The 22934-nt window shown below is 33.0% G+C and overlaps 1 protein-coding gene across 6 annotated transcripts in view; it reads left to right on the plus strand.

The window, feature by feature from the left end:
* Positions 1-22934, plus strand: part of CALCRL (calcitonin receptor like receptor) — a 90097-nt gene that overhangs the window by 61602 nt on the left and 5561 nt on the right. For all 6 annotated transcript variants that reach the window (XM_037043789.1, XM_037043790.1, XM_037043793.1 and 3 more), the window contains 7 exons: positions 271-362; positions 11609-11735; positions 14652-14805; positions 16010-16070; positions 16152-16218; positions 20582-20800; positions 20962-21003. In XM_037043789.1, coding sequence (XP_036899684.1) covers positions 271-362; positions 11609-11735; positions 14652-14805; positions 16010-16070; positions 16152-16218; positions 20582-20800; positions 20962-21003 — 762 coding nt within the window. The remainder of the gene's footprint in view (positions 1-270; positions 363-11608; positions 11736-14651; positions 14806-16009; positions 16071-16151; positions 16219-20581; positions 20801-20961; positions 21004-22934) is intronic.

The raw sequence follows: 22934 nt of genomic DNA on the forward strand, positions 1-22934 counted from the left end.
CCTAGATCAATAAAATTATCCCTTCATATATTTAATGTGAGTTCTAATTTCTTAAATAAAAGGGCATACAATGTATTAATTTTTATGTCACTGGATAGATTTGCATAGATATTCTTCAGTCCAGACGTATTTGTGTATTTATTAGTTTGCATGCTAAGTGATAAGGCCATGGGATCACATTTTTAAATATATAATGTATTGCATTGAGTTTGATCTTCTACACATGTAGGATTAATATAAGCCTTCATTTTTCATTCATACAAATTATAGACTGCACTGAATCTGTTTTACCTGACCATCATTGGACATGGATTATCTATTGCATCACTGCTTATATCACTCGGCATATTCTTTTACTTCAAGTAAGTTCGTGCAAAGTATTTTCAATGTACCAGTTGTCCTTGGTGAATGCAGTGTCACGTGCATGTTTAGGTGATGTGTTGACAAAACATGTGAAATATGGAATATTTCTAATGTTTAAGAGAAACTGAATGTTTGAAATGTGTTGCCTTTATCTTGGCTTTGTAAAATAAATAGAAAGGAGATTGATGAATTATCTTAAGTTTACCTTAACTTCACAGAATTAGTACACATATAAAAATGAAGTCATATAGTAAGAAAGGAGCCAAAATCAAAATGTAAATCTATGTATATTGGCTTTGGAAACTGTCAGATATAATTGGTTTTCTTAATTGAATTTTCAACTTTTTGGTGCATTTTAGCATCAGTATAACTGATGCATTACAGGAACTGATATTTTGTGTGAATGATAACAATAGCATTTAATTATTATTATTAAAAATAATAATCTTAAAGCATTATGGTTAGGTTATTTTCTGGTTTGGGGAAATCATCATTAAAATGGTTAAATTATACCTTGAATTTTACTCCAGATAATGGTTCTTTTTGTTGGGGAGGGAGAGTCAGCTCAGGTCCTTGATTCAATAAGTGATTGTTTTAATTGATAGGAAAGTAAATTCCAAAATGCATGTATAATATTTGATGTTCGAACATGGTTTTCATAGTTTCGGTCACCACCAACAATGATATAATGCAGTGTGAAAAGTGAGTAGCTACATGTGGTTGCATCTTCATCACTGTTTCATTCTCTTCTTCCTCCTCCCCTACTTTTTCTTCTCCTCCGACAGTCATCGTGGAACACTGGCAGCTTTAGAACCAAATAGTGTAGCAGCACACCAATGTCATCCAAATCCAGAAATTTTCAGACAGTTGGACGTTTGGTACCTTTGTAACTAGAGCATCAGCTTTTAGCCCCTAGTCCATCACATATTCAGAGTATATCGAACAATATATGAACCAACCAGCCATCATCTCTCTCGGGTTCAAAATCATGGGATTTAGAGATTATATCAGAATTGCCATTTCTGGAAACCTGTACCTTCTTAACAACCTAAACATCAGTTACTTGAGGGAACCTACATGGAAAACTTTTAATAGTAATTTTGACACGTGATATTAACTAGGCACCACTGCAAATGAACAAAAATTTAAAAATCCACTCTGAATAAAGCCACGCTTTTAAATGCAACTTATTTTCCTTAGTAAATTTTATAAAAACCTATCAAAATAAGTTGAAAGAAAATTTTATCTTAAAATATGTAAAACATTTCTTAAAGATAAATTTATTATACTATATATTGTCATGAAGTTACTAAAAGGTTCTTGCTCGAAACAAATTGCCAGTGTGTCACCGACTTTACAATTAGTTACGTTGCATCAGTTGCTTTTCTACAGCTTATTAAAATTTCATGGCTTTCCTCTAGACTATATCCTTAGCTTCAGAGTAGGAATAACTGTAGTATGATTGTCTAATAGAATAAAATATCTGTTCTAAAAATGGAAAATAAACTGTTTTACAAAGTAAAGATTTTTAAATAAAGTACTCAGGTCCTCAGTGATACTGATGCTATTTGACAGAGTGAAACAATGTTGCTGATGCTGACACACTTATTGGTAAAATCTGAGCTAAAACTGGGCTAATATTTCGTTTATTACAGTTAAAGGCACCAAATAAAATTAAAATTTTAAATTCTCATTTAATATAATGAAATGACCAAACACTTTAAAAACAATGTACTTCACAAAAAATTGCATATCCACCACACATAAAAACAGACTTGGTTTAAATGTAATTAATATTAGCTGGAAGTTTTTTTTTTTTACCATGAGGACACATCAGACCGTGAATGAGTATAAAGCACATCAGCCTCTACTCTAAAGGTATAAAATAGAAATCATAAGATTTTTTTAAGGCTGTTTTACAAAATTCTTGAGAAAAAGTTATGTTTTAAAAATTTCTAACTTCGGGGAAAAGAATGAAGCCCATAATAACAATAGAAGTATAATCTTAAGAAACAGTACTTACATTTAAATTTGCAATATTATTAGTAAATCAAAAACAGATTAAGCCTGTTACTAATTTTTAAATTAGAATAAGAAATATATACATTGTAATTCTATCATTCTATTTAGCAATTTCTTGTATTTTTTTAGTTTTGTGTCATATATTTATTTCTTTTTACAGTTTTAATTAAAAGGCACAAATTATTTTAAGTGTTTTATGTTAGCATTTTATAGTTAATACTTTCCATGTCACTAAAGAATTTTTAAAACAACTATTTTATTTTGTATATAATACATCAGTTAGAATGTTGACAAAGGTTGACTGAGTCGTTCCTCTATATTTGATCAACACTCCTTCCAAATTTTCCTGTTTATAAAAAGCACTGAAATGGACATTATCAGATATAATTTTCCACATTTTGTGTTTTTTTTTTATATTCTCAGAGGCTTGGGCTATATATCTTCTTATGGTTCTTGAAATCATCTCAAAAGTATCTCAAAATCAACTTGTTCAAAACAAATTCATAATGTCTACCTCTTCCTAACCCAAAGCAGTTTTTATTCCAGAGTGACTCATCTTCACAAATAATACCACGAGCATTTAGTTTTATTACCCAGAAATTCAGAAGTATTCAGTGACACATTCTCAGTTTTCCTGTCATTCTTTCCTCATGCTCTGTGGATTTAACCTACTAACATACCTCCAGTCTATTCAGTTTGCTTCATATCTGTACTAGCACACCAGCCTGTCTTATCAGCTTCAATAAGTCTGCTTTTACTGCTTTTGTTCAATTCTAAACAGTCTAGCTGGAATAGTTTCAAAGATTTAGATCAAATATAGATCAGATTTTGGTATCCTTGGCTTTAAAAATTTTAGTCATCCTAATGTAATTTACTTAAAATCAGAATCATCAACATGTTCTGTAACTGAATATTCTGCATAATTTCTTCCACCTCCAGCCTAGTGAAATGTGTTCATCGTTCAGATGTACAATCTTTAGCACCTTTTCTCATTGAAATTTTTCTGAATTCCTTATTGTAGTATTTCTGAAACTGTAACTAGTGGGAGTGGAAAAGGTGTAAGACCACCAACTCTGCAGATTTAAAATTCATACAGTTTAAACTCTCCAGAAAAAAATATTTTATTTTGCATGTAATAACCCAAAGTATTTAAGCGCACTAAATTTCTGAAGGATATAAAATTAAGAAATATATAGCAATTTATTGCTTGCCAAAATCAGCAGTCAAAAAGAGAACAGTCACAAAATTCCAAGACCTCTGGTTCCAGGCAAGTTCAAATTTAGTAAGGCTATAAATACAGTCTTAAACCAATTCCATAAAGTCAAATGCAAAATTAGCAAATCTTCTTCATGAGAGAGTCTATGAACTGAACAAGCACTTGCTGTGGACTAATGAGGCAATAGTAGGATTGCCAAGTGAAAACAATGTTACAAACCTGAATCTCACAATAAATGTAAAGTATCCAATTCCCAGTCTGTAATCTGACCAGTCATTTACCCTGTCCACCGTGGACTGACTTAGGAAGAGGAAAAGACAATGTCACGGAATTGGTTTATCAGGACAGTGAAGAAACTAAATAAAATAATGTTCACTGATTAGGGAGTCAAGATACTGAGAATGCTAAGACACTCACAAAAAAAGACAAAATACAGGGGCACAATAGATGATTTCCAGAATCCAAAAGATGAGGGGAATATAGCCAATAATGGTGGGATAAATTTACATGGTGACAGAATATTACCAGAATTGGTGGGGCAATCACATTGAAAGGTATAAAAATGTGAAATCACTGTACTGTACACCTGAAACTAACACAGTAATATAAGATCATATACAAACTATACCAGGATAAAAATTAAGTTAAAAATAAAAATATTTTTTAAAGAATCTAAATGACTATAATTGGGAATAGAGTTTGTATAATAACATATAAGAATATTTGGCTTGGTTTTTAAAAATTCTAACAGCTAAGCAAAATAGAATGGACCACCTATTGACCAAATGACCCTATCACTGACTATTTTCAGAGAGAAAATAGATATCAGCTTATCAGGAATCAGGAAACAGGTGATCCTTACACTGGATTCGAGGCTGGACCTAATGATCTGTAATACTATTTCCAAGCCAATGTCTATGAATGAGCAGTAATTTAATAAAAATGAGTAGAATGGGAGGACAGCAACCAGAGGGGGGAGGGGAGGGAATTTCAGGGGAAATAGGGGAGGGATTTAGAGGGACAAATATAAAGGACACATGGACAACAACTAAGAAGGGTGGAAATGGGAGGGAGGGGTGGAGCATGGGGGGGTGGGATGGGATGGGAGTAATAGACAGAAAACTGTACTTGAAAAATAATTAAATAAATTTTTAAAAAAGATAATAAATAAATAAACTTTTGAATATAAAAAATTAAAATGAGTAGAATGAAATAATTTTTAAATCATAATACATAATTTCAGTATAGGGAAGTTAGCATTTGTGAAAGTATCTTGCAGGCAAATACCAATCTATACAGATAAACTATTTATTATTGATTAAGAATTGAAAGAAAACATGGTTCAATATTTTTATACCTGTGTTTACATTTATACTGCATTGAAAAGAGCAAATACTACTCTACCAGTACTCATAAGTAAGTTTAATTTTTAATCAAAGGCTTAAAATTGAAAGCTCAGAATTAATAAATTTTCTCAATTTAAAATACTTTTAAGAATGATTTTAATTAAACTTTTTGGAGCAACGTTGGTTAAAAATTATATAGGTTTCAAGCACACAGCTCTATGATAAATTATCTATATATTCTGTCAACATGGAAATACTTTTCAAAAAATTGAAGTCATTTACATACATCTGTAGATTTTATAGATATATGTATATAAAGTGTTTTAGCTTTAAAAACACAATCTTCAGATCATCATTTTAAAAGAATTTCATTTGTCCCCAAATATTTTCTCATATTTCACATATAAATATGCCTGTTTTTTCAAAGAACAATTTCTAAAAAATCAAAAGCACTGTATGCAACAAATACCTGCGTCTGTTTACTAAATTTCATGCTTAAAAATGTATAGCATGCTGCAAGGCAAAACTTGTGAAAGCAAATGAGTATCTTGTTAATATATGAAATTAAAATTAAAGGTTTCAACTAATTACATTCCTTATATTTAAAGTTTATACTGAATGTACAATTAACTGTTCATTCACTATAGTGAACTAAAAAAATATCTTTAGTAATGAGTTAGCATAGCAGGTGTGTGCTTGCTTTTAGGCATATGGTAATTGCAGTGGATGTGTTATACATTGATTAAAAATATGAACCATATTAAAATTTTACTTACTGATAGTATTGACATCATCACTTACTAAGTAATCAGGCTAAGTGTTGACTTAGCCTGATTCTGATTTAGTAAGCTTCTATGTCTTTTTAATTAGTCATGATGCTATTTAAAGCTCCGGGGCGAGGTGGGGGGGAGCGGGGGCAGGGCTGGGAATATAAAACAGAAAACTGTACTTGAATAAGAATTAAATTTAAAAAATAAAATAAAAATTTAATTTCATTAAAAATAAAATAAAATACTTAGCAAAGGAGGTTCAAATAGTACCTGGCAGGCAGGAATTTCTCAGTGAATGGTGAGACAAACTCTACCACTGATTTATCGTTAGACTGTATCAATCAAGTGGGTACAAAGACTACACTACATAGTCATCTAATAACACCCCTATCTAATAGCAATACAGAGTAAAAAAGTTATTGCAGAGTCTGGAAAGACTTACTTTGGAAGGAAGTCTTACTCTGATTCATAGTATTAGAAGATTCCTGAAGTGATAACATCACTGAAACCAGTGGTAAAGGGTGGGTAGAATTTCAACAGGTAGATACTGTAAATCATAGGAAAGGAAGAGATTATCTACTCAATGCCTGATTTTACCTATGTTCTAAATAGTTAACTAAGTTATTCAGGGTTCCTCCCAGTCTGCATCCTCTCTATTCAGGTTAGTAATTTTGCTAGAATGTAATCGTCTTTTAAAAATGAGGGATTTGAACAGAAAAAAGCAAAGCCACATTTATTTTTTCTTTCTTAAACATTCTCGGACTTTAGGTAAAACACGAGAAACCCTCTTCAAGACTCAAGTATAGCATTAGTTCCTTTTTATATGTCTAGGCATCCTTCATTATAGGAGAGTGGTTAAGAGTCCATTCTCTAAACAGACACATCTGCTCTCACTTTGTAACTTACTTGCTGCTTAGGCTGCAACAAATTCTTTTGTTGCTTAATCCTCAATTTCACATCTTCAAAGTTCAGATACTATTAGTATCCATATTATTCATTTGGTTTAAAGGTTAAGATATATATGCAGACTTAATCAGAGTTTGGAAAACATTGTCAACTATTGGCATAGTTATCACTCTTTCTTACTGATCCATTAAAATATTTTTATACAAATATTTAGCCCTGATAGACATAGTATACCAGTAGGCTTTTAATAAAATAGAAAATATATTTCTAGTTGTATATGCACATTTATAAAGAAATTGTTATTATGTTCATGTAGAAAAATAAGTAAATGATTAATAAAAATTTCATAAATAAAATTAGTAATATAATTATTTCAGAAAAATGCCAGTTCAATTTCCATCTAGAGCACATGACTGGGTTGTGGGCCAGTTTCCCCGTTGGGGTCATGTGAGAGGTAACCACACTTTAATGTTTCTCTCCCTCCCTTTCTCACTCCCTTCTCCTCAGTCTAAAGGTAAATGAATAAAATCTTTTTAAAAAAGAAAAAAATGTGCAAAGTAAGTTAGTCAAAAATAAAACTGTTTTATGCCCACAAGATACCATGTAGTTTACTCAGTACTTGAATTATATTAAAGAATTCAGAGTTTTTGATTTTAGGGCATTTTTAATATACCCTCCCCGTACTGTCTACTAAATTAACAAAAGCCACTGTCTACTAAAAACAACTGTCCACTAAAATGGGAAATAATGGAAAGAATGCCTCAAAATTACAGTTATAAGATCAGGGATCCTATCTGCTTTGCTTCTTTACACATCCCAGTGCTTAGCTCAGGATTTTGCACTTATTAGGCACTTAATAAATTTTTTTGAGATGAAGACATGAGCTGACTTGGAAGCTTATTTGAAATACAGATTTTCCCATGACGTCTCTATAGCCTTAGACAAGTCCCTTGGAGTTATCTGGCCTTTGTTGTCTCCATCATCAGACTAAGTCTCCTTAAAATGCTCATCAGTAGAAGCATCTGTGTGAAACAGTTTTGGACACTGCAGCCAGATTGAAGGAAGACCAAGGCTACTTCAGAAAATGCTGAATTGAATGGTTGGCGAAGCATGTTCATATTGTCAAGAGCAATAGAAATGTTAGCTTTTTCTAACTAATTCCTTGGGGAGCTAATGTTTCACATAAAATCGTCATGTGCAAATACAATCTATAAATATCTCCTTTCTGCTTCTTAACCCAGTTCTTCATACGGCAGTCATTCTTGCTTAGTCTTTGATAGAGGTGGAATTTTTTCTACTTGCTAATTGAGGGCCATCAATCCATCCTAAAAAAAACCTAAGAACCACACACAAAAAATTGACTTAAGATATAGTTTATTTTTTTATTTAGTGAAACAAAAGTATATTACACATCCATGCTTTAAATTAGAAACCCAGAACATGAAACGCTGTCAGATATACTTAGGTTTTATATTAGAGCCAATTAAAGAAAGAGAGCAGGAGATAAAAAGAGAGAGAAAGGGAGGGGAAGAGAAAGAGACAGAACTTGGGGATTTGCCAAGCCCTGAAAAGCAACGACTCTAGCTCATAATGATCCCTTGGAAAAACAAAACAGAACCCTTTAGATAAAAAAATAAATAAACTTTGCTGGAATTAGGCATAAATTATATTTTAATTGCTGTTTAGAATCTGAGAGCATAGCAAATCCTGCTTTTTCTTTCAATCCAAGCCGCTCTGTCTTCTTGCACATAAAAGAGTGCATCTGACTTGTATGAGGAAAAAGTGATTCTTCTAACATCTTAATTTTGCTGACATTTCAGACACTGATTCCAATTTTAAAGCCAAGTTTTATATTTACAAGTATATAGAAAATGATATCATTTCTAGTAGTTGAGAAAAGGTCCAAAATAAACTTGAGCAAAAAAATCTATTCAGTTGGTAGGCCAAAGCACTCTTAATTTAATAAAGTAATCTTCAATGTTTTCATTTTTGTTTTTCAAGACAAATGAGCCAAATTCTCACCTTTTCTCTTAGATAGCATCTGAATACTTTCAATCAGTTCTGTGAACTTTTATCTCATTTGCAGTTTCTTTATTCTCTTGAATTAGAAAAATTAGTTTTTTTAAACTATAGTTTTTCTCCTGAAAACTGTATATGATTCCATCTTAAAATCCATTTTAAACAAAGCTAACTATTTAAAGAAATTCCACATTACGCACAGAGAACAAAGAATCTTCCTCTATAAATCACACCCTGATGTACCTGTTTTGGCAAATCAAAACTTTTACGTAAGCTTTCTTTTTGTTCTTTTAATGTGGCATATTAACACTGTCGAAGGTTTGATAACGGCTGAATTCAGAGTCTTCTAGCTGGGCCGTGTCAGTCAGGGCCTTCCCCATCAATCACCCTTGCTTTCTTAGCTTCCGTGATGCATTTCATTCATTGCAAGTTTATACTCACTGTGCTGCTGAGCTAGGTCTTATTCTCTGGCATGGCTTCCTCCAGCTTCACATTATATAGTATTTAATTAACTATGTTTTTCATGTAATATTTTATTACATTATACTTATTAGGTCTGTTTCCAAGTTTATGAATTTTAATCAGTGTGCCAAAAAATCCATCATCTTGAAACTGAATGTCGTGAGAGCTGAAAACATTTCTATTCAGTAATGCAAGTCTTGGTTGGAAAGCTTTTTAAATATGTTCATTGCGATTATATAATAAAAGCATTGCATTTCCACATTAAAGTATCAGATTTGAATAATGACAGAGTGAAGCGAGAAGTAATCAATATACTCTAACAAAAAACAGTTCTGCTATAATGTGATTGCTATTACTGGTTTATGGAGAAGAGTCCTAGGAATGAAAATATGAAGTAAAGCTGAATTAAAGAATTTGGACTCATTTTAAACAGTAATTTTTTTATTAAAAACTATAAGTTAGAAGGATTTACAGGAACTAGTATAAAGGACACATGGACAACAACTAAGGGGGGTGGAAATGGGAGGGAGGTGGGGACCACTGTGTGGTGGGCTGGGATGGGAGTAAAAGACAGAAAACTGTACTTGAACAACAACTAAATAAATTTTAAAAAAGAATAATAAAACATAGTCCTGGAGGCCTTTTGAATACTTAGTATAGATAGTTTGTCCTTATTCACATTTCAAAAGCATTATCTTACTTATATCAGTTAGTTATAGTATAATGTTTAATATTTTTAGAAATCAAAACAATTCTTTAAGCTGTTGCAGAAATTCTAGCATCAGATAATAAATTTCTGGGAAAAGTAAAAAAAAACTATAAGTTAATATTAAATATTACATATTTCTGTTGAAATTTTCTTCTTTTTAAGTGTATTTTGTCTGTTTTGCTTGAACAGTTGAAACATAAGTGCTACTTAAGCATGACTAAATTTTACTGAGAATAAAATGACAGATTGTTTCAAAGTAACTAATGATCCATTGTTTGGAGTAAAAACTATGTGCTCATTTGAGTGGATTAAAACTTTGTAAAATGAAATACAAGACATAAGTAATATAGCATTTTCTACTCAAAGTCATAATATATTTTGCAACTTGGTTTTCCACTCTAATAAATAGTTTATTTTCCTAGACTGTATCCACAGATATGACTATCTCTGTAGACCCTGCAAACTGCAGCATCTTTGCACTAACTTGGAAAAACAAAAGCCAAGAATGACTGGATATTGTGCTTTTAACACTTGTTGATGGAACAGTAAGAGCTAACACAAAAGATTATATGCTTCAGAATCAAAAAGTCATTCAGTAAATTATGCTCTTTAAATTTAAGTTCTTCATATTAGAATGGAAAACAACAATGTGGAGTTTCGCTTTATTCTCTATTAACATCTTTCCTTCTTGGCCCTCATAAACTTTAAGCTTTAACATTAGCTTAAAAAAAAAAACTTTGAATCAGGATGCTTGCTCTGTTTAGAATGACTTTTCTCCCCTATCTTCTATTTCAGATCTGTAATTCCTCATACTCTGACCACAGTCTCCATCTATTTCCTAATCCCATTTTAATTTATAAAAAGTGTATAACATGATCTGGAATTACTTCATGTAATTGACATGTCTACTTACCCTTCGTGTCACACGAATAACATAAGATTTGGGTCTTGTTCTGAATTATTCACAACTGTTTTTCCCATTATGTAGACACAGTGCATAATATAGTATTACTTACTCATCGATACACAGTTGCAAGTGACTAAATAAATATTATAAGGAAACAAGGGAGGGAGGTGGGGATGGCTGGGGTCAGGGGCAGTGGTAGCAGGTAAATACAGACAACTGTAGTTGAACAACAGTAAAATAATTAAAAAATAAAAATAAAAGAGAAAAGCCTTACTACTTTCTTAATAACTTGAACATTCAAATTCAATGGATCACTTAAGACTATAACCTTGAGCAAATTACCTCAATTTTATTAAAAAAATGATACTTCAAAGGGGTTGTTAACTGAGATATAAAGTCTTATTTCTGTGCTTGTGATATTCTAAAGACTCATTTAATGCTATATAAACAGAACAACCTCTGTGGTATAATAAAAAGAGCATTATCTATGTCGGAATCTGACACACAAATCCAAAGTTTTCAAAATTAACTAGCTGCATTTTCCATCCACTTTACTGAATCCCACTTTCTGAATTTTCAGAATGAATTGAAATATTAATCATTTGAGAGATTAACAAAAGTTAATATAGAGGCCTTGGACAGACAAATTTCCTGTCTTTATGTGTGTGTTATGTATGTCTACTCTCCTAAACTACCTCATTTGCCTGTGTTTTAAGAAATTATAGGTTTTCCCTAATTAAGATTTTATCATGAGTGAACCCTGGGGGAAAAACCTTCCCAATGTGGAGCAACTATTTTATGAATTATGAATGTATCTTGTGTGAATGATTATTAGTTTAAAATGTAGAATTATATTGTCATCATACTTTGTTATCTCTTGTCTTTTAGGAGCCTAAGTTGCCAAAGAATTACTTTGCACAAAAACCTGTTCTTCTCCTTCGTTTGTAACTCTTTTGTAACAATAATTCAATTCACTGCCGTGGCTAACAACCAGGCCTTAGTAGCCACAAATCCTGTAAGTAAAATGAGGTGTGTCCTTAGATTCAAAGGGTTAGCTAGAAAGACAGGGGAGAGGGGAGAGGTCCTGATATAAATATTATGTGTGTAATTGAGTCATTTAGTACTCATATATATTTCAACGTCTGTCATGCAGAGAATGTATGTAGTTATATTCGATCTAGAAAGGTAAATATATCTCAATATTCCTCAAGTCATAATGTTTGAGTACTAAGAGCAATAATACTGTTTTGCTTCAATTATTTATATATGTTTTGCATATCTTCACCTCAATTTATGGATAGAGTCCTGTTACTGGTAGGACATAAGAGTTTATATAACAATTAGTCAAGTTTTTTTAAAAATCAACTATGGCCCTTGCTGGTGTAGCTCAGTGTATTGAGCTCAGGCCTACAAACCAAAGGACTGCGGTTCGATGCCCAGCCAGGGCACATGCCTGGGTTGCGGGCCAGTTCCCAGCAGGGGACACACGAGAGGCAACCATACATTGATATTTCTCTTCCTCTCTCCTTCCCTTCCCCTCTAAAGATAAATAAATAAAATCTTTTAAAAATCAACTATGTAGTTAGAAAAAACAATAACATGAAAATAGAAATTTTTAATTATATTTTGGGTACCTGCTGACTTCAAAAAGTTAATAAAACCAGAGAAAAATAAATTACACATCCCCTATGTAATTGTTAAACTTTATTATTATAAAGTTTTTAAAGGGCTATACCAAGTCTTCATGTCTCAGCATTTATAACTTTTTTCCTTACAATTTCTTTGGAAGCACGAAATTTTAGGGTGGGTATCAAAAAATGCACAAAAATAAGCACAGAAACTATCATAATATAAAAGTATATATTTAAAAGAAGCTAATTTTTTCAATACACATGGATATATTTTTGTAAGCTGCATGTCTATGTAAGCTATATTTAAATTAAAATATCTGCATAAACGGCAAATATATTCAAGTTTTTTAAATCATATTTTCATAAAGTTGATAAAGATCTGTATTATAATATTATATGGATTTGTGGAAGGGTGTGTATATATGTATATAGGCAGTGTTTTTTCAGAGATTAAGCCATCTAGTTACTAAAATCAGGGAAGGGAAGGGATTTTCACTCAGTGGGTCAATAAACAATACTCCCATATGTGTTTCATATGTGTTTTTAGGGTAATTTCCAAAATTCTAAAATTCCCTGCATTGTTTGCACACGTGCATCCGGAATGCTTAATTTTGTATATGTTCCACTCTAAAGTCACCGGGGGAGGAAACACGCTGGGCTATAATTAACAATATTAAAAAACAGCCAAGGTTCTGTCACTTTAAGGGAATTTCTCTAGAGCAAGGATAGTCAGAGTTTTGTAATGAAGCTGCAGAGCAAGAGATTTTAAATACTATATTTATATACAAGCTCACAAATTACAAACTATATGTACTTAGTTTTAATATATCATTGGAAAATTTTTTGTCTGCATTTATCATCAATACACAGCATAATAATATTTCACTGAAGCATGTTTAAAGTGGTTTTGATCTTTTTATCTAGAGTTTTTGGGTTAACTCTAAAAATGGAATTAGGAATTAAATAATAAATTAAATATGAATACTTAAAAACTGTATAGATAATTTGAAGCTGAAGGCTATCATTTCTCGATAATATAATGGAAATTTACTTATGGTGTTATGTTTGACATAAGGTGTTATTTTAAATTTAATGTCATGCAACCCGAAAGTATATTTAATGAAAGAATGGGTTTTATAAATGTCCTTTAATCAGAAGTCACTATGTATAATCATGAAAACAAAATTGAATTATAAGACTTGTGTTTAGGGTGTGGTTTTAATTGAAGTGTATGAATATTAGCAAATCATTATTCTTTTTAGTATATCGTTTTTATCTCTGAAATGATTGATTAATAATAATTAATGCCTCAGAATTATTTTAAGGATTAATTAAAAGAGATACATTAAAATACTTTTGAACTAACTCATATGCAAATGTTATTATTACTGTTCTTTGATAATGCAACAGTTATTTTCCAGTGTATTTCATTTCCAGTTTTCTTTTTAGTGAAAATAAAAACATTTACCTCAAAAATGATGATGATTGCCACTAAATATTTATAGAGTACCAGATTGGATATTGGAGTGAATAGAAGTATTGGCCATGTATTTCTGGGAGAGATTTTCACTTAGGTCCTGTGTTGAGAGAGTATGTTATATCTCCTACTCCTTGTGTTTTCCTTACCCTGTATTTGGATCTCCCTCTTCCCGTCTCTGTAAGAGTAGACAAGAGGAAACAGAGAACTCAGGAAAAGAGGAAGTAAAACCAGTACTTTTTCTTCTTTTTACCTACATGAAACCCTCAAACCCTATATTCAGATAAGATAAAGTGTAGGCTCATTAGATTATTATTTAATAAGTGTTGCACTGGTAGCATGTAATATGCAAGACTTTCCAAGTATTTGGCTCTTTTCATGAATTGCCTTCATAGTTGTTAATATATTATTCAGATTTTTTCCAATAGAATGCAACAGTCAAGGCGTTCATAAAGACAAAATTAAAACAAATGTAAATAGATGTATAGTCATCTGTGTATGAAAATTTTACACTTAAAATTACATAATAACTAAAACACATTGGGAAAAATACATCCACAAAATGTAGTAGATTTGGAATACATACATTTCCTTTTCAGTACACCATTAGAAATCATTGTAGTCAATGGCTAAAACTTTAGAGATACCATTACATGAGAATGAAGACAGACATTTTACAAATCTGAATCATTTGTGTGTAAGATTTTGTGTAGAGGAAAGAAAATACCATGCTTCTGTAAAACTGAATGAAACTAGATTGTCACTTTATATGTGAACTGATAAGCAACTGAATATTGATTGCTTTCCATTTTTCTTGTCACAGGTTGGTTGTAAAGTGTTCCAATTCATGCATCTTTACTTGATGGGGTGTAACTACTTTTGGATGCTTTGTGAAGGTGTTTACTTACACACGCTCATTGTGGTGGCTGTGTTTGTAGAGAAGCAACACTTAATGTGGTATTATTTTCTTGGCTGGGGTAAGTCTCGTTACACACATCTGCTAATTCACCTTATTAAGAAATCTTTTAGAGAATGCAGAGTTACTTTGTAATAAAACATTAAAAGCTTATTGTTAATATGTTATACTATTAAATATTTTGAATAACTCCAGGTGATTAACCTTTGCCGACTGCTATAAATTTAAATACAGTACCACTGATTCATTGTTTTCAGTAGTCACAAGTCAATTACTAATAAATTTTTTCTATTTAATATTTTGATGTGTATCTTTGTTAGCCACATTAGTAAAACAATGGAATTAGAATTATGAATTAGGATCCAGTCTCTGTACTATTCTGAATCCCCTTTTTCCTCATGTGCAAAATGAGAACATTGGGCTTAGCCAGCTTTGACTTTCCATTTTTAAAATGTTTGTTAAAAAATTTTTAAAACATTGTCATTTATCTGCATATAAGGAAGAGTTGTTGAACATACCTATTTTTTCTACAAAATCTCCTGACATGGGATTATTCACAAAGCAAAGAATGATACACTTTTAACATTTAAATAAAACAGGAATAATGCAAAATATAAAACCCTGAAAATAAATTCAATAGGATTAGTTTCCAGAAACATAACTGAAATTATACTTTATCTATCTACCTCCCTACGTACCCATCTACCCCACCTGTCAGACAATAGACATAGATGTCTGAATATACAATTGTGTTAGCACACACACAGTCTTTGATACATTCAGGTTATCTTTATAAAATGTTTATTTGAAAGATCTGATTTAGAATGGTCAAAATATGCAAAATTTCTGATACATAAAACATCTCTCCCTTCTTTCACTTTTCTTTGTGTAGTCGGTCAGTCTCAGTGTTTTCCCTCATGTGACCATCTACCAAATATGGGCAATCCCGTCTTACAGAAAACACGTGAATGCCGATTTCTTCCAAGCCTTAGGCCTGACGCAGCACACACACAGACAGCCTCCGAAGTCTACTGACCCAAAATGGCTTATTCTGAAAGCGCACACACACAAACCTGAAAATAAAAATATCTAATATTTTACCAGACTCACTGCCTGCCTATACAGATAATATTTACTCAATATACATAAGTGACCAGTTATTTTTGTTCCTAGAGTATCTCTGAAGTTTCATATTATGTAACATATTTCAGGAGTTCTATCTGTAGCGATCACCTATGCATTTTCTTTTTCTTTGATATTTACAGGATTTCCACTGATTCCTGCTTGTATACATGCCGTAGCCAGAAGCTTATATTACAATGACAAGTAAGATAATATCTCTTTCTGCTTTCTATTGGATCTAAGTGAAACAAAAATTCTCAACAAGATTTCTGTTTTCCCTGCTAGCTGCTGGATTAGCTCTGATACTCATCTTCTCTACATTATCCACGGCCCAATTTGTGCTGCTTTCCTGGTATGTAATTAAAATTCTCCTTTCTCCATTATTGTTCATATTTCAACTTTGTTTTCTGAGTCATTTGGCCTATTGTATCCTTCAGGTTCCCAGTGCACACAGACAATGTGCTCACTGTGTTTAATCTAAATGGTTTGATGAATGTTTTACATTGCGTTGCATTCCGTTGCATTCCATTCCATTAAGGTGTTGGCAGGAAGCGTAAAGGACTAAATCTGAATGGGTGGTGGGGCACTAGGGGCCAACAGTGGAAGCTGTCACCACAAGGAGAGGCCGGCAGAAGGGACAATGCAGTTACGAGATGTGAACATGTTCTGGGAGCAGTCGCCCCACAGGAACTCTGGTCTTGGGGAGAGGAACACAGACAGCGCCCAAACCACAGCTTGACTGGAAAGAGAAGGGGAAGAAATACATCCTTCTCTTTCGCCATGCTCTGGTTTCTTGGTTCCTCCCACTCCACTGGCCAAATGCGGCAAATGTCATAGGGTAAGAGAGCTGGGGTGGTGGCAGTTGTCAGAGCAACCTCAGGGCCTCCTGGGTGCAGAGCACAACGGAGAAGGGCACAGGTGGATCTGTGAGTGGGGAATGGCAAGCAAGGAAAACCTACACAGCCATGTCGGTAATGAGAGTAATGTTTTGATAAAGAAAAGACTTTAATTTGAAAAAAGAGAGTATTGTTTAAACTGTTGTTTTATTATTATAATGATCATCACTGACTGCAAGGACACTGCACCTTTTAAGTGTTGTTGCCAAGAAATAGAAGTCACATTTAAAGGTTTTATTATGTTGTTTCATTGGGGAAATCAATCCAAAATAATGTTCTGTCTCTCATAATGCCTTAAAGAACAGCATGTAATTCTAGTCTTTGAGTGTAATTACAGCTGACATTTGATTATATATAAAAAGACAAAGGTGATATGTGTCCCAGCCAAAATCCAAAGTGTCCTAACCCTTGTTTTCAGATTCTTTTTTTAGACAAATATTCTTCTGTTATTTTGCTGCATTTGTTAGCTGCAATTTGGTATATGGTTATTTGTGAAGACAGGCCAAGTCATTCTCAAATGTATCAGTGTTAAGCCATCTCAGAAAGGGAATCATAACTAAGGTGGTAAATTCTGGAGGCTGATCGCCTAGGTTTAAATTCTTCTTCCTCCTCTTACTTGCTGTGCGACCTTAGTCCATTAAACTAATCACTATTTGCCTCATTTGTAAGATAGAGAGTGTAATAATAGTGACTCTTAATTTTTTAAGCAAGGAATTAAACGAGTTAATATATAAAAAGTGTGTAGCCTGGCATATATAAAACATGTAGCATTTGTCAAATGTCTGTTTTTTGCCTAGCCACACAAGAAAACCAGCTTAAAAATCAACATATGGAATTTATTATGTCTCATGGAAATTTTAGTATTCCTTGGTGTAGAATCTAGTGAAAATTTCAGAGGCAAGAGTTTTTTCTTTTCTCTCTCCCTGTACAACCTAAGGACATGCGTGACACACTGCATTTAAGCTGTACCCTGAAATGTTCTAGCCGTGTATTCTCTGTACTCAGAAGACCTATCACTGAAACCTCGTTTAACCACTGCTGATGTGGGTCCCAGGCTGGTTTCATTTTTGACCCTTGGGTGACTGTTTCTCATGTGTGCTTATGGAATAAGAAGAATAAATATTTCACAGGATACTGTAAGGATTAAATTTGTCCTCGTAAGCAATTAACACAGTATGCAGAATATAACACATTCTCAAAAAAATTCTTTTAAAAGTTTCTTGATTTCTCATTTCTACATGATAGCCTGATTCTTTTCTGACAAGAGCCCCCCCAAATTGAGATACATTGTTTGGGCCACCCAGGAGCTCACAGAGCAAATATACAGAACGATAGCACTGTAAGAGATCTGACTATTCAGAGAGTGATTCAATGCCTAAATGAGAGAGCTTCAGGAAGAAGTAAAAGCACCTGGCAAATTAAAAATTTTAACAGCAAATAACACAATTTGAGGAAAACCTATCTACATCAACTTTGAGAGGAAAGAGTAGTTAGTACTACTAAGGCAAAATATCACAGAGGAACATAGCCCAAGTTGCTCAGTAAAGAGGAAGTGAAAATCCACATTATTTGCATAAAACTTTTTTCATCTTCTTGGCCTAAGAAAAGATTGGGAGTCTATTTATCTGCCAGGGTAAATTGTTCTGTTCTTATTTAAGCTGCAGGACCTCTCACTGGTCCCAGTCAATCCCAAGGTCCAGGGAGGGGCTCTAGCAATTGTTTATATGGTCACATATTTTTATATAATTTTTATAAATAAGATTTCAACCACAATCAGTTTCTTTCCACTCAGACTTCCTCTGACACAATTTCCTCTTCAGCAGGATGTTATTGGAGTGGCTACAGATACAGCATTTTTGAGATTCTACTAAGGAGAAGTTTGAGAAGATACATTTAATTTGGGTTTCGGGAGAGATATTTAGGCCCGTTCGGCACATAGTTAAGTGATTGGTAGATGTTCTAGCACAGCTATGACTCCTAAGAATCCTCCCGCCACCACTGATCTGATTCACCTTGCCTCCCGTCATGACCTTGGGCAGTATTGTGATGGAAAATGGCCCACTAGATTCGTGGGCTTTGTGAATGGCGTAGTGACACAGCTTACTTCTCTTCATTAGTTTTGCTCAAAGACAGATGAGATTAAGGTACGGTTCACCTGAAATTTAAAATTACTGTTCTAGCTTTTATTTAAAATAAATGGAAATGTTTGCAGAAAATAAAGTAGGATGACTTTCTAGTTTCTAGGTTCATACTTTACACCAGACTTGCCATTTTGGAGAAGCGCTTTGCATTTAGAAATGTTTATGTGATGACATCTAGATTGCAACATTTCTATAGATTTTTATGATTTATGATTTTTGCATATGATGATTATACAATATTTATATTCTAAATTATAAGCAGATACAAGATAATTATTATCGTTTTTCTATAGTATGATAGTAATTTCTATTTAGTCACAACTTTTAAAAGAGAAGTGAAGGCTTAGGAAGAGAATATAGTGAGTGGTGTGGCTGGTGTAGCAGCTGAGGTATTGACTTGCCAGGTCATTCTTACAGCTGTTGAAACAGCTTATTCTGCCTTTGTGTCTAGCAGGGACATTCTTGTGTCTGTAACCATGTTACTTTTCATGGACGCGGTTCCATCAGGATTATAATGAGCTATATTTTTTGAGGCATATGTTCCACGGAATTCTCTAAAAATAGTAGTAGGGTATTTCTAGGCCCAGTTGTTTTCCCATGCCTTAAGTCAGCAAACGTCTGTTACTTGTTCGTTGTTTTCTCCATTAAATAAGATGCTGCCCTTATTTTCACATGTATTAAAGTGTGTGGATATAAATTGTATATTGATATATAATTTAAATGCTTTGGATTATTAGAACAAGCACAGACACCAGTCTGGGTGAGAGAAAAGGGAAAGCGATGGCACGATAGCACAGGAAGGGTTGATGTCCGTAATCGTCACGCATGGGCAGAGAGAAAGTAGACAAAAGCAAACAGTGCTGGTTTGGCTCAATACAGGAGAGACGGAATGTAATATTCCGGGGAGAGATCGATATTCCAGCAAAATTCTGTCCGTTTTCTGAGTAACTTAGTTATTGACGCTATATTTTTGAAGTTTTATGTCTCCCTCACAAAGACAAATTTTTCTCTTGGGGAAAGTCATTAACACACAGTCAATATGTAATTATAGAAGGCAATTAACATAACAAAGACCCTGTGGGATGCCAAATTTTTATCTCCAGAATGAGGAAGGTTGAATATCAACCAGTTCTAGTGTGTGACTCAGTCTACCTTATGGACAAAGAATATTATAGCAATATCTTGGAGGAGTTTTGAAGATGTTGTTACAAAAAACACACAGAGAAAAAATAAACCAAACATATGAAATGATTATTATGGTATAACATATATTTAGAAAGTACCTAAAATAGACTGATACAGAGCAAACACTTAAAAATTAAAATTTGTTAGAAACAAATCTTTCCCTTGTTTGGTGGAGAATATTTCAAAGTTTTATTTTTGAACCTGAGCAAAATTTTTTAAAAATTGCATAAGAAAATGAACTAAGAAAAACACTTAGATATCCCCCCAACTGAATGTGTTTCACAATAATTCTACTATAATTTTACTTTTCTAAAAGCTAAATCCATTAGTATCAGTGTACTTGTTAAATTAATAAATCACAATTCCAGAAGTATATAGTTATATATTCTATAAATTGAACATATTCTAAGGCTTACAAAATCAAAGAGCCTTCACTAATGCTTCTTTAATGTTAATATAAAATACTTTCTTATGCCATTTTATTTTCTTCTAGGTGAATCTCTTTTTTCTATTAAATATTGTACGTGTTCTCATCACTAAGTTAAAAGTCACTCACCAAGCAGAATCCAATCTGTACATGAAAGCTGTGAGAGCTACTCTGATCCTGGTGCCATTGCTGGGCATCGAATTTGTGCTGTTTCCATGGCGACCCGAAGGAAGGGTTGCAGAGGAGGTGTACGACTACATCATGCACATTCTTGTGCACTATCAGGTATGGTGCTGCTGTTCTTACATGCAGAAGACAGCTTGAGAAATTGGGTATTAAATTTCCACATAGTTTTACTTTTGACTGCATGTGCAGTGAACTGGTTACAAATAATGGACTGTATCTTTTCTGATTTGGAATCATATTATTCTTTTTCTTTTTGACAGGGTCTTTTGGTCTCTACAATTTTCTGCTTCTTTAATGGAGAGGTATGGTGATTGCTGTTATTCCTTCTATTATTTTACATTGGCAATATGTTTTTTCTTTAAAAAATGAGACAGAACTGTGAATTCTCTACGAACAACTATTTCAGATTTTGTCTGTATCAGGAAAGACAACCATAGAATCTCTTTTCATGGATGCAACTCTCCTTTCCAAAAGTTTGGGATATTTTGGAGTTCAAGGCTAGGACAAATTCGACCTTACTTTAAAATATTTCATCAGTGACTCTTATTTTATCTGGTCTTTTGACCTACCTTTCAAACTGTTAAGTCTGAACTTTGACCTATGTGCACTCCTAGGAAATCCTTTACCTCGTAGCACGTGCATATCCTCTAATAGGAAAATGAATTGGCCCATTTTCATTTTCCCATTCTCTGTTTCTTTTTAATTCTTCCTGCTTGGCCCACAATCTGGTCTTTGGCAATAGATACAAAGGATCTTTAAAAATTAAACTTTCTGTTTTATTAGAAAGATATGCAGTAGGTTAGAAAATTTAAGAGAATTAGCATGCTCTAATTTGTAACATGGGAAGTAGTCTTGAATATTGTGAAATTTTTCACCAAGTATTTCCTAACTGAAAATTTTTAGAGATTTTAAAAACTGGTAGTGCTATATTTCTTAGGCATACGGACAGTGTTATAGCTCAGTAATTTGAACTATATTGATTTAGTTCTATATGTTTTTAATCCTCTTGAGAAATTTTGACCTGTTGGAGGATTTTGGAAAATTCAACAAAGTTTAGAAATCCAGTCAGCAACTGAGCGAGACTGGGACACTGCAAAGCTTATTACAGAGCTTTGGTTAGAAAACATATATAAAGTTAGCATAACTTTATAAGAACCATTTCCTTAAAACAAATTAATAATGGAAATCATGTACATATGAAAAACTATTAAATATTGCTTTCCTCTGCTTAAGTAATATTTTGCTTCTTTCTCTTAGCATGTAATAAAACTCCATTTAATTTTTTAATTTAAATTAAAATATATTTAACTTTAATGTAGTTATTTTATTTTATGTATTTATTTATTTTATAATATTTTATTTATTTATTTTTTAGAGAGGGAGCAAGAAAGAGAGGGAGAGAAACATCAATGTGTAGTTGCCTTTCTCACGCCCCATACTAGGGACCTGGTCTGCAACCCAACTATGTGCCCTGACTGGGAATCGAACTGGTGACCTCTTGGTTTGCAGGCCAGCGCTCAGTCCATTGAGCCACACCAGCCAAGGCTATATATTTATTTACTGATAATGTGGTGTAGGACTGCCAGATAGCAGACTATGTTTGATATCTTTAAGTGGTACTTCCATGATTCTTCTGCTCTCCAGAGGACCAGAATGGCTGTTTTCTAAAGCCAATGAGAGGTATAGACAGAAATGCAATTAAGAAAAATAAAGAAATCATTTTTGATAAAAATTCTCACAGAAATTATGTACCCCTATAAACTTATTACTGAAAAAACTGCATTAGATAATTTAACTCGCTGCCTATATTGGATTTTACAGTTAAGCCTAGCTGATAGAGACATGGACAACACATAGAGAACATGTGTGAAATACGAAAGATATACCTTTGCATTGGCAGAAACACATTTGATTTGTATAAAGGGTAAATTATAAAGGTACAAAACATAACCACTAAAAAAATATTTTGTAGTAGGAGGAAGTGTTGGAATAAAGCACAGCAATGCATTTCAGCCTCACAGATTTCAGTGCGTTCCTATATGCGATATATCTTGGGCAACACTCTGAACCTCCCGGCATTTCAGTGTCTACTTTCACTGAGATCAAATAAAAGCAAGTGCCCCATACAAGTCCCACAAGGATTCAAAAGAGCTGGGGATATATAAAGTATTTAGCACCATATTCCACCCTCAGAAGATACTCAATACATTATAGATTCCTTATAAGATTTGTT

Source organism: Sturnira hondurensis, unplaced genomic scaffold (assembly GCF_014824575.4).
Source record: "Sturnira hondurensis isolate 20B ecotype Veracruz unplaced genomic scaffold, ASM1482457v3 Scaffold0004136, whole genome shotgun sequence".
NCBI lineage: Eukaryota > Metazoa > Chordata > Mammalia > Chiroptera > Phyllostomidae > Sturnira > Sturnira hondurensis.